General features: G+C 36.7%; 2 protein-coding genes and 1 non-coding gene across 3 annotated transcripts in view; 2 read left to right on the forward strand and 1 right to left on the reverse strand.

The window, feature by feature from the left end:
- Positions 1 to 305: 305 nt before the first annotated feature.
- On the forward strand, positions 306 to 4,864 carry LOC113681432 (fibroblast growth factor 2). Its single transcript, XM_027198523.2, has 5 exons — positions 306 to 754; positions 966 to 999; positions 1,430 to 1,550; positions 3,239 to 3,351; positions 3,743 to 4,864. The coding sequence occupies exons 1-5, from the start codon at positions 696 to 698 to the stop codon at positions 3,938 to 3,940; spliced, it is 525 nt and encodes a 174-aa protein (XP_027054324.2). The 5' UTR covers positions 306 to 695; the 3' UTR covers positions 3,941 to 4,864.
- Positions 4,865 to 7,483: 2,619 nt separating this feature from the next.
- Positions 7,484 to 7,555, reverse strand: Trnaa-ugc (transfer RNA alanine (anticodon UGC)). The gene has a single exon. It is a non-coding gene; the product is annotated as a tRNA-Ala (tRNA).
- A 572-nt stretch (positions 7,556 to 8,127) lies between these two features.
- The window catches only part of LOC113681407 (sodium channel protein 1 brain), a 37,068-nt gene continuing 32,808 nt past the window's right edge, over positions 8,128 to 12,387 (forward strand). Inside the window, exons 1-2 of the mRNA XM_027198494.2 lie at positions 8,128 to 8,246; positions 9,502 to 9,571. Of these exons, the coding sequence (XP_027054295.2) occupies positions 9,514 to 9,571 (58 nt within the window). The 5' untranslated portion in view covers positions 8,128 to 8,246; positions 9,502 to 9,513. The remainder of the gene's footprint in view (positions 8,247 to 9,501; positions 9,572 to 12,387) is intronic.

A 12,387-nucleotide genomic window follows, 5' to 3' on the forward strand; every position in this document is an offset into this window, starting at 1 on the left:
GAAAGTCGGGGATCACCTTATGATAAAGGAATAGAATTTACTCGTATTTCTCATCACTTCCGACATCCCACATAACATCGCTTAGTCCGCAACGGGTTTTAAAGTTCCTCGATCTCTTGCTTTTATTTGAGGGTATAAATTTACTTATGACATCACCATTAGTCCTCTCCCCGCTGATTCATGAAAAAATTGCGGAAACGTACAGAATTGAAAACAGCTGAACAATATGTGTCGTCAAAATAAACAGACCAACCAGTAAAGCAACAAATTATGCTTAAAATGTAGTACATGATTCGCTAACTGCTGACAACGTCAACATTCATTGTTCATCGCAATCGATCTTTCTTTCACGATTCGCGAGAAGACATTTCCGTCGAGCAACGCTAAAACAAATTGAGACAAGCCCGCACTTTGCTGACAAGACAGGTCATTATGCCAACGTGAGAACGATTTTCAACGGGGTTTTTTCCGCTTCGTCGTAGGAAACAACGTTTTTGTCAGTTTGGGTGGAGTGATTCCGGAGTAAATGTCTGCGGTTTTCAGGTTTATATAATAGCGAGTTTTTAATGAACAGAATCATTCAACCATAAGTAGCAGAACAGATCAAAAGTCACTGTAAAGCAGACATCGATTTTGTCGGCCGTGTAAACTCCATCGACAACATAACGAATATCCACTTCAGAGAACGAAGAACCATGAAACACAACACAGCAGTTCTATTCTGGTCAACCCTGGCCGTGCTTATTTTCACAAAGTGAGTACTGGAAGTTTGAAAAAAGATTCCAAGTTTTAGTTTTGACAATTTAACGGTCCACGTGGCTTTACCGTTTGTTGTGATGAACAAATCTTTTTTACGATGTCTATTATTTGTTTTATAACTCATCTCTGTGATTTCCTGATTATTCGCTATTACTGTATCTTAAACGTATTAAATTGTTCGTTTTCTTACTAATTTTTCTTCACAGAGGTTTGGCGTCTCCGCTGCTAAAAGCTCTCTCGGTAAGTACAAAATACAATTATGTAGCTTAGGGGAGTTTTCAAAGAGCTAAATTTGTTTTTCAAAAATTACGTCAGTTGGACTCTTGACAGGGGTTTTACCCAATACACGTGGTCACGCAAATAAACTTCTGCTCGAAGCTAATCTTTACCTCTCAGACTCGTAGAAAAATATCCTTGTACTTGCCCCTAACATCAAAATAGACCTAAGATATTATAAATGGAAGGAATTAGAAATACTTCCTTTCCCATCAGAAAAAAACAATTCGTGATGCGTTCATGGAGCCATCCAAACGTCGCGGAGGCTAATTTTGCAGTTTTGATTTGTATTGTCTGGGCAATTCATCAACAACAATGAAAAATAAACAGTTATTATGTAACAGTAGACATTGCTAGCTCCATATCGAGCTAATCTACGTGCTTTTTGTTTCAGAATTCTGAGTCAGGTATATCAGTAGCCCGTTCTGTCTGGATAATGTCCAGGAATTCAAGGAGCTTGATAAGAGTCAGAGGAACTTCGGTGGACGGTAATGGAGTCAAAACAGACGAAAGTGGTAAGCTTGTATATTGGATCGCAAACTGTAAATAAATCGCTTTCATGTTTGAGTTGAATCTAAAAATATCATATCAGGCATTTTATATCATAAACTACCCTCTCTGAGTGAGATTAGACCACCCAAGCGGTTTTGATAAGTGTACTTTAAGGCCCACAACACGAACTTTATTTAACCACCACAGTTAGTCGGTCCAATTAAACTTTGCAATCGGATTATCATTGAGATTTATTGTTGTAAAGATTGCTTTGTTTTGTTTTCAAAAGTTTCAATATTCTTTCGTATGACAAAATACCGTTGTACTCGGCGTAACTTCAAAGCAAGAGGCCGATAAAAGTTGCTCTTTGAATGGCTTACAAATCTAGCACTTGTTGCGGCTGCTGAGCAAAAATTGATACAAAAACGCATTCAGCCATAAAAGATTATGCGTTAAAATTCGTCTGGAACCGCTGCATTTGGCAAGCACCTGAGCGTTGCGAAATCAAGTGGACCTCAGGGAGACAGTTAAGCTTTCTAATATTGCCATTAAATCCGTATTAAAGAGACAGAGCAACAAGAGCTCAAGTGGCGGTTTTTCTGACCTGCCGCAAAGATCAATAGGTTTTTTTTTTCCCGCCAAAAGCGGCGCGTACATCTGTCCTGTGTGAATGAATTTTGCCGACAAATGTGCAAATGAAAAGAATGAATTAACGGCGGCAAGTTTGGCCGAAAACTAAACCAAAGAAAATTGATTTATCCATATAAGTCGTTATTGTGGAATATGACAGCTCTCTCACTTAGAAGAGTTATATCCTTGTGCGGGACAATTTTTTTCGTTCAAAGAATAATTTTTGTTTTCACTTTTGGATTATTTGGGTAGCACATTCGAAAATACCTCAACCTGCTCAAATCAGTTTTTACAAATACTGTTTATAAACAAGATTATCAATATACAAACACAAGAATAATCGTCAAAATAAAGAAAGTATCAAATTTTATAACTTAATTTTGCCCCTTCGCGATTTTCGGTCTCTCTTTTTGTCCAGTTTCCTTATCGCGCTGTTGATTGAATTAACAGCATTAAAGGTTATCAACTCTGAGCACTTGTGGGTGTTTTCAGCACCTTAATGGCTGAATAAATGTCTGCACCTTTAAAAGACAGATGAAAGCCTCGTTCGTGTTGTTGTTTACAACGGTCCAACATGTTTGGAATCTAAAGAATTTTTGGGCACAAACGTGGGAGGGGAAATTTTAGAACACCCTTTCACACACACACACAATATTTACATCCTTTCAGGGGGAGATCTTGATGCCGCAGAAAGATGTTAGCAAGGGTTCGGGAATGTTTGAGACATTCTTAGCTTAGCGTTGCTGGGGCGCTTTCCTCACGTCGGAGCTAATTTGTGCCGTTTTATTCTTTGTGTACCTACTTCCGTCGGCTCAGGAAGTTTTAGTAATGGTAGATTATTTTAAAACAGATTAAAGCTCATCCGTGATTCATATACGCCCAGAAAGAACCTCAAATCTGCCTCGCAAAATATAACAACTGTTTTGTATCATACAATGTGAAAATCGTTTTTGTCGATTCGCCACAGGTCAACCAACATTTACTGGATTATAGGATAATTTGGTTTAATAAACTAAGTTGATCATGTATCTTTTTTAAAGGTTAAGTCAGGATTTTGATTTTGTTTTTTTTTCCGTCTTAGCCAAGCTAGAGTTGGAATCGAAACGTTACAACGGTTCTGTATACGTAAGAATACGATCCGTGACAGAAAATTCCTATCTCTGTGTCAACGACGCCGGAGACCTTACAGTAGAAGTAAGTTTTCTTTCCTTTTCATTTTCTTATTTTTTTCACACCTTGTAACACGAATATCTAAAGTGCGTTTGGATTGAGTGTCACTCCAAAACAAAATAATTCATGGATAGTTATTAAGTTCAGGAGTTAACATTACAGGGAATCAACTGGATCTGAAAAAAAAAACGAAAATTGCGTGGCTTACGCGCTGGAAAAAAATGAGTGACCCAGTAGCTGTTGGTTTTTGATTTGTATTTGATCGGTTGAGAATTTGACCAATCACAGAGCGGACAAGAGAGCGAGTGAGGAAATCTGGTGAGGGCTTATTTAAAGCCCTTACATGGATTCTTTCCACAAATTTTTCTCGATTTCTGACTAATTTTTGCTATTCCTGTTCATTTGTTTTCTGCAGGTGCACGGAAATATTTTTACCCAGTGCTTATTCACAGAGGACACATTCTCCGGATACAGAACATTTCAATCGATCAAAAACTCAACCTGGTATCTTGGTTTTAAACGAAGTGGCAAAGTGAAACAACCGCACAACACGACATTCTCCCAAAAGGCAGCACGGTTTGTGACGTATTTTTCACTCAGTTCAATTCCTTAAAAAAGTATCGCTGTGAAAATGTAACTTATTTAAGCTAGGTCTACTTATAAAAAAGTATTTATAACAACAGATTTGAAAAAGGTTATTTAATACACCTAGATTTATCAAGTAAGAAGAAAAGGTGAATACTTTCCAAGAGAGTAAATGTTTTAATTGTAAGATAAGGAATATGTTAAAGTATGAATTATAAATTTGAATTTTTAAGTACCATTTGTATTTATATATTTATGTACTATTTATTTGAAGGGAGGAAAATTCTCCTCACCTTCTCCTAATTTATCAGAAAACGCATTTTTTCAGTGTCTTTTCAAATAACTCACGATACTATGTATTGTTCAGAGTAGTTCATATTTACGGACAGTACGTGTTGCAAAGACGAATCGTAAGATTAAGGAAGTTACACGAACATTTTGAAAAGGTTATTTGCATCCCATTTTTTAGCTCTGGATTTCATTTCAAAGCAATACATTTTGCGTCCTAAACTATATAAATGCCTCATGAATATCATATTATTAAGGGTAATACTCTATGTAAGCAGTTATTAAAAGTGGCGACGAAGACCAACGACAAGTGGTCAAAAATATTTTTTAATAAGCTTGCGAGTGCTTTTATTATCCCGTATATCATTAGTTATGTTAAGTCCAAGAATTTTCCTTTTTAGTACCAGACTTTCATTCCTTGGAAAGTTTTTTTTAATATAATTGTTTGCATAAAATATGAGGTATTTTGAGACTTATGGCAAAAATAAATGTATTTTATCAGCTAGCTTTTATATTATTTATTTTTGACTGTGGCGACCTTATGAATGGTTACCAATCCTCTACAAACTATTTATATAAGCTGGTGCGCAAAAAATTTATAATCTGTACATTATGTATGTAAACAGTCCACAAATTACAATAAATACAATTTTTTTAATTTTTATGCATTCTCTCTTGTGTTTATTTAATTACCAAAATATACCAGCTAATTCGTACGTGATGTCTAACAGTTTCACTAGGATGATATGTGCTAAAGTGATATGTTTATATAGACTGTGACTTTCGAGCAAACTCAAGAATCACATTTTAAAAAAGCTCGAGTTAATCATTTAAATCATATTCTGGTTGTATAACTAGGTTAATTAGATTAAATTGTAAGCTAGAGATTTCTGTCACGTGATAGCTAATGAGGGCGACGCTTGATTTCATCATTACGCGCAAAGATCGAGTACAAAGAATCCAGTTATTTTGGTTTAAATCTATCTAGTCGTTTAAAACTTACCAACAAGACAGGCTCATGTTTTATATTTACTTAACCACCTCACAACATCTGTCTACTCCGTCTACTAGTTTTCTATCAAGAGTGACATAGCCAATTAAATTGTAGCATTGGCGATAGAGCGTTAAGGAATTCTACAAAAACAGATTAGAATGTTGGATATATTTTGATCATATTACATGCTAATTTATGCTCTGTTGGTGGCGGTTTTGTCTAAGTCGTTACGTGATTGGTCCCGAAAACGTGTGCTACTTTGTCAACCAATCAGATTAAAAACTAAAAACCAACCGCTACATGGTCAGCCGCGTTTTCCCGCGCTTGGGGAATTTTGCTTGTTTTCACCTTAGGTTCTTGTTGGCTCTAAAGGTTTTTTTCCGTCTTTTATCTGGCTGTTGTTATTACTTTGCGGGTTTCAGTTTTACGACACTCAATCGAAATGCGCTCTACCCGTAACATGAAAAATCGTATTTCTAACTGAGGCAGTATAGACTCCGTTATTCTCGATAACTATCCGAGGTGGAGTTTTCATGAATTGTATGGCCTACAGCACTTAGCCACAGGAGACTACAGAACCCCTTCGCAATTTACGCAGTATGACTGAAACACTTACATTAAAAATTCACCTACTTATTCTTAAAACAATTCACACCAGTAAACTAAACAAAACATTTTTCTTCGCCAGACCTGTACCCTTGACAACCCGGACTATTACGGAGTTGTGCATTCAATTAACTTCAAGTAATGGGTGTTAGTTGGTTTTGGATTCATCTTTTCTGCAATTCAGATACTGCTAAATGTTGCAAGACTACAATTTTTGGTGATGAAAAACGGGAATACCCATGGTGCGGCGACGTATAAATTGCACATCGTTTTTTTGAACATCAAATTGCGCACCGTTGACAGCTTTTTCAAAGGAATTACAGCAGCGGTTTACGAGGTGATGCATTTGTAATTCATTTGCTGAGGTAATTTCTTCTATTAACGTTTGTAGCATTGTAGCCTGACGGTCAGTTTTTTTTTCGGAGAAAGAGCTGCATGATTAATCAGTGTAATATTGTTCTCCTCTCAAAGACAATCGAAAAAATTAACATCCATCCGTGGTTATACAATTTCGAACATTTAAGTAGTCGACCCACAATGATAAATCAAATTTTTTCTTTGATAATTTAAGCAGAATAATTCATGTTCCTACACTAAAGTAAAGAAAATACTCTATTTTTCATTCAAAGTGCTCTTTGAGATAGGCCTGGCCGCCTTGAATATTGAAATGACTGTTATAAAGTGTGACATGCTTCCTAGGACATCCTTTTGCGTACATTAATCGGATACGTTGCCTGAGTGAGCGATGTATCTTATGCGAAATGAAAAGTCTTTGAGAAGTAATTATTTTAACTGCTACCCTCTTGAAGCGGGCCTTTTAATAACTGTTTCATTTGTGTGAAACACTACATCATTATGCATTCGGTTGATTTTTATGATAAAACACGATAATAATGCCATAACGAAGTGATCGAAAGGTTATCGAATTCATCAAATATCTGTGATTTTCTCTTAACACAGAGCCGACTTTGCGCGAGGGAGGGAAACATGACAGAAATTGGAAGACTTTATACGCACTCGGCTGAGTCTTTTAAAAAAGTTATGCATTTTTTATTTTCAGTTCAAGTACATAGCATAAATAAGACTCATCTATCATGTCAGTTTGTGTCGCCAAGAAATGTCATTGATGACAAGGCATCCTTATCAAAGTGTGTTAACTTTTTGGTCTAATAGGAAATTTTCCTGTACCAGACGATTTGTCAAGGCAATAACATGATTTCGATTGCAATTTGGTGTTAATATGCACGAGTAGATTTTTCGAGGACAACAAAATTGCACGAGCCTGTAGGGCAAGTGCAATTTTAGTCTTTAAACAACTAAGGAGTCTAACAAGTGCTTACCGCATCAAATTGGCAGAGAAGTTATGTTCTTACTTGGTAATAAAATACGCGAAAAAACATCAAAGACAGTCGAGAGAGACGAAATTTTGAAAGCGTGCGCGCGCTTTTTACAATTTGCACTCTTAATACACGAGAAGGCACTCGTTTTCAGCCAATCTGATGCGCGTAATTTTTTCATTTGTATTACTAACCCTGTAGACGAAGGTCATAATCGAACTTAAATTCATCCAGGCTACCGATTTCATTTGGGTTGAAAATAGAAAAGAAAAAAAATGAAAAAAGAAGATAAGCAACGAAAAAAAATTAAAACTCAACTCACCTGGAAATAAAGAAGAACGAAAAGTGGAGATGCGGGGTTTCGAACCCCGGACCTCGCGCATGCAAAGCGCGCGCTCTACCACTGAGCTACATCCCCTTGGATGAAGAGGAGGGGAAAAAATTAATTATATAAATTACATTACTGTCGGTTTGCGTGACGGCCGCAGTATCAAAACAATAGAAAATCATCGATCTCATATCATATCCCATGAATGACGACTCTTTACTATGAAACTAACATAAAATAGGATTCCAAGGAAAATTCAACTTTCATCGAAATTTATATATTCTTCCTCAGAAAAAAAGCTATCAATCGCATAACCGACATTTTACAAATCGTCTCCAAGTACAAAGTTTTTCTTGTGGGTATGTGGGTGTGTGTGTCCCATGGTTTCGAAGAGCTTACTTCTGTCTTTTGGAAAAATAAAATAAAAACGTCCTGCATCGGCGACATCTAAAGTTGTCAATAGCCAACATTCTTGTTAGTGCTTGAAATTATGAAATGCGTTACTTTCGCAACTAATGTCTGCATTCGGCTCCAGACTCCTCGTGAGATCGGGCAGTTATTGTAAGTTCACATGTTGGCCATGTTTGTCATGTTCGCGCTCTTTCTAAAAACCATTCTCTCGTCAGAACCCCACTCTCTGCAATTCTGTACCAAAACCTTCAATCGTGGAGTAACCTGAGGAAATGATGAGTAGAGTTACAAAACTCCTTTAGACGCCCAGCGATGTTGTGTCGATGATTTTGCACAGCTGGTTACCTTAACTTCTTCCTTGCAGCTGTGGGTAAGATCTAACATCTAGTTAAAGCGTCCTTGGAACAAGTATGGATTAAGTAGGTACATTGACTTGGGAAGTCTGTTTCACCATCGATGAGTTGTAAGCATCTACACGGAAGGATGCTGTCCTAGTTTTTCAACAAGTGATTCGTGCTTGTTCTACCATTTTGAAACTTATGTAAGCCTGCATGTCCGAATTTTGCTCGTCTGCGTGTTGTTGATTCCTGGCGTGTGGATGCTTTATTCTATTTTTTTCTATGGTTCTTGGTTGTACAGTGGAAATGTGTTGTGGTTTAGTTATTTAAGGTTTCAAATTTCACTTTTACTGAGATGTTAAACTTATGCACACGTCAGCAGCTGAATTCATAGCTAGCAAAGCTTGTAAGAAACTACTATGATGAAAGTTAAAAGAATGTCTTTTGAAAAGCCAATGACTGTCGTGCCTTCCATTCATGGCTTATGTGTATTTGAAACCTAGACAATTTTCTGAGAAGACTGCTCAGCACACATACACTGTATGAGAACAACATGCAATCTGCATTATCTGTGTCTTTGTAATCCAAATACTTCTTTCAGAATAATTTAAGCAAGTGTTCCATGATAAAACTGTGGGGTTTTGCTCTTATACTGGACAAAGTACAGGCATAATTCTGAGTTGAGCTGTTCTTTCTACAACTTAAACATAGCAAAAATATTTTCTACTCATTCAATTTGTTTCCAGAACTCCTTCATTTTACTATTATTGTTACTATGGTTTCCCTGCATGAGTCTGTAAATGTCCTGTGACATGCTTGGTGTTTTTCGACTCTATCCTTCGAAAGTGTTTGATTGCATGTGAGGACAATAACTGTATCAAATACTTTAGCAGCCCCACCAACTTAATTTGTTAGGAAAAATAAATATGATTCAAGATAGATGGGAAGTGTAAGTGAACCGATTGTAAATGACTTAAAAATGTCTGTCAAAGAAAAGGGCTTTTAGTTCAAGATGATAAGAAGGTTGCATCTATTGCATGGTGATCTTCATTTTAATAATTTAAGTTTTAAACTGTAGCTCAGGTTTTAATCTTTTTTTTGGTAATTGAGGAATGTAGATACAGTCTTGCACAAAGCACAGTTCCTTCCAATGCATAAATGTTTGTGCTGTTTCATTTATTGGCTCCTAACTATTGTATTCTATTAAAAATTTTAGACCAACTTGTAAACTAGATAATGATTTGCTGTTATAATTTATGTATTGACTGATCATATTTGCCCTTTCAGAGGCCAAGTTAGATGGCTAAATCAAGAGTTTCCCATTTGCGTTGGAAGCAGTTATTGGTTGTCTCCAGAGGTTTGTGTTGGATGGTTAATTACTTGTAATTATGGTAGCCAGCTTTAAGTCAGTGGTTTTCTGTGTACTACACATTGAGCAGCAAAGTGGCAAAAGGCTTGAGATACTAGTTAAGTGTCCCACAAAATGCTAGCTAAATAGGATAGCAATATTAATGGTAAATGAATCTCCTCCCAAATAACTATTGTGGTGGAATCAAAAGGTCTTAAACTATAAAACACTCCCCCTGATCAGTATTGAATACATGTAAATGTAAACTCATTACCAACAGGTTCAGAGTCAAAAAGCTTGCCTGTGCTATGCTCTCTTTCTCAAGGAAAGAGTGATGAAAGATTAGTAGTCATTATATGTCAATATGAAATCATTACCAATGTACTCAGAGTAAAAAAGCTTGCCTGTGCTTTGCTCTCTTTCACAAGGAAAGAGTAAGCCTTACTTTATTCTTTGAATAAAAGAGCATAAGAGTAGAAGACAGCATCTTCCCAGCCTCTTTATTTTATTTTCATGCTCAAATGTCCCGGAAGAGAGGCCCCGGTAAGGGCTATAAGACATGTGGTCATTGTTTTCTGATATGAAGTGGGAGTGGGGAGGGTAGGGCAAGAAACTCCTCTGCTCACAATGTTGTGCGCTTAATGTTAATACGCGCGTTCAATTTTGTTTTTGTCAATGTAAGAAAAGATGATAGATTCAGGCCATCAAAGTGACAACTGGAGTTATAGTATGTTTCTTTTTTCTTTTTTTTTTTACTTAGTGTTGTTTCGTTAAAATCTTTACAATAACTTTCGATTTCATGCGTTCTCTACAGTCGTGACATGAATTATGAATGAAGTTCTTTTGTAGCATACATCCCCAAGCGAAGCAACCTTGATCGTACCATAGTTCATTGTGGTTTACCCGCTATTAGAAACAGAAATTCATAATCTTTCTTTCCTTTACATGTAGACCCTTGATAAGTAATTAGCTACCTCGACGAGAGAGCAATGTTGTATGTGAAAATCTCACTGAAACACATGAAATCGAAAGAGTTCTGAGTTTCTCGTTTCTCAAAACCATTCCTGTAGGTTCGTGACTAACAGTTTGGCATCATAAGCAAAGTCTCGTGGAGAGTATCTCTTGTTATTTCAGTTTTCCCATGAAGCGCCCACCTAGCCCTGTCAGTCTGATTCACTTCTATGTTGCATACATAAATTAATAAGGTGTTAAGCGTGGAACGTGATAAAAACTAGGTAATTTGGTATTATCAACTGAGTTTGATGAAAACTAACTTGATATTAGTGTTGAGAATACTTATTGCCATTGCACCGCTTAAAAAGGAAAATGTTTCCAAATATGTGTTTTTTTTAGTGTTGATGGAAAGTACTAATTGACGTGTTCTATGCTACCTATTCGAAAGGGAACGCGTGAGGTGAAGTGCCGCGTGGGCTTACGAAACATGTGCTTGAAAGCGGATAGAAAATTATATGAAACTACAACTTAAATTCAATGGTTAGGCTTACCGTAGACTAATCCAGATGAATGTTTCACCGAAAATGGAACTTCTCGGAAACGTTGTTCAAATCGGATAAAATACCTCCGTCTTCACAAATTTGAATAACAAATAACACAGCTTTTCTTTTCATTTGACAACACTAGTGTCAGTATTTTTGGCGGAATGCAGTTAGGCGCTTTTGCCATCGATGATTGTGGCATTTTTAAATTTATAGGTGGTAAAGTCGACAGAGTTTTTTCTTTTTGTAGTAAGTTGCCCTCTGAGAGCCATGTACACTATATACCCGTGTACTTACTTATTTGTAATATTCTCGGTTAGTTATACTTACAATAGGGGGAGAAGTTCTGAGAGAGCGCACATCGTAAACCTTTTCGAGGGAAGTCGTATTCGTTTCGCTCCATTGTTAACGTGATTTTTCTTCCTACTGCCTGCAAATAGGTTCGTTCTCTATTAGAGTCGTTTCTGGACTTGTCTGATTACCGGCAGTCTACTGCCGCCTGTTATATCTCGCACTACCGTCTTTTTAGCTTGTGAGCAGGCTCTCGTGTTTGGGTTCCGCCTTTATAGCCCGTTTCCGGGTACAGCCGCCTATTACAACATCGGCAGCCGCTTATGGATAAAGTTGTTAAAACCCTTGTTGTGTTTTATGTCATGTGATTTCTTGAACGCTCTTTTCTTACCTACAACCGTTTTATCTACTCAGTTTATTCCAAACAGTGTAATTTACCCTAAATCAGCACAAATAGCTTCCTCGAGTCCCTCTTCTTTATGCCTATTGTTACTTGACAGCCACATTCGGTTTCAATTTGTCACAAGCGATACAAATTTCATAGCTAAAAACTCAACTTTCGGCGTTTGTAAAATCTACCATTTTTATTGGAAACCGCTCAGAATTTGAAATTACAATTTATATTCTTTAGTGCAGTGAGCCTTGATTTTTGTTCATTCGTGTTACAATGGAACCTTCATTGGTATCCGCGGGAGTGTCAAACTTATTTTCACCTGAATGATTGATTAAGTTTCCCTAACCTTCGGTATTTAAGTGTCGTAACTCCGAAAAGGGCCATTTTCTGGAACATGTACCATTATTGACAGTAAAGTAAAATATTTTCTCTAGTCATTTATTCGCTTAACAAACGGCCAAATGATAACGTGGGGAAGGAATTTTAAGACAATTTTGAATGTCTCTCTAAAATTTGCAAATAGAAAAAAGGCGTAACCGATTATTCGCTAAACAAAGGAAAACTTTAATTGAAACTTTTCACGCTTGATTGATATTTGTATAAAGAACCCAGCTCGGTACATCGAAACCAGTTGCACTTTTAAC

This window comes from Pocillopora damicornis, chromosome 7 (genome assembly GCF_964200805.1).
Source record: "Pocillopora damicornis chromosome 7, jaPocDami1.2, whole genome shotgun sequence".
In the NCBI taxonomy this organism is placed as follows: Eukaryota; Metazoa; Cnidaria; class Anthozoa; order Scleractinia; family Pocilloporidae; genus Pocillopora; species Pocillopora damicornis.

Coding starts and splice junctions, on each gene's coding strand:
- LOC113681432 (XM_027198523.2), top strand. CDS start 696: ATGAAACACAACACAGCAGTTCTATTCTGGTCAACCCTGGCCGTGCTT. Junction 755..965: donor GCCGTGCTTATTTTCACAAA/GTGAGTACTGGA, acceptor TTTTCTTCACAG/AGGTTTGGCGTCTCCGCTGC. Junction 1,551..3,238: donor AGTCAAAACAGACGAAAGTG/GTAAGCTTGTAT, acceptor TTTCCGTCTTAG/CCAAGCTAGAGTTGGAATCG.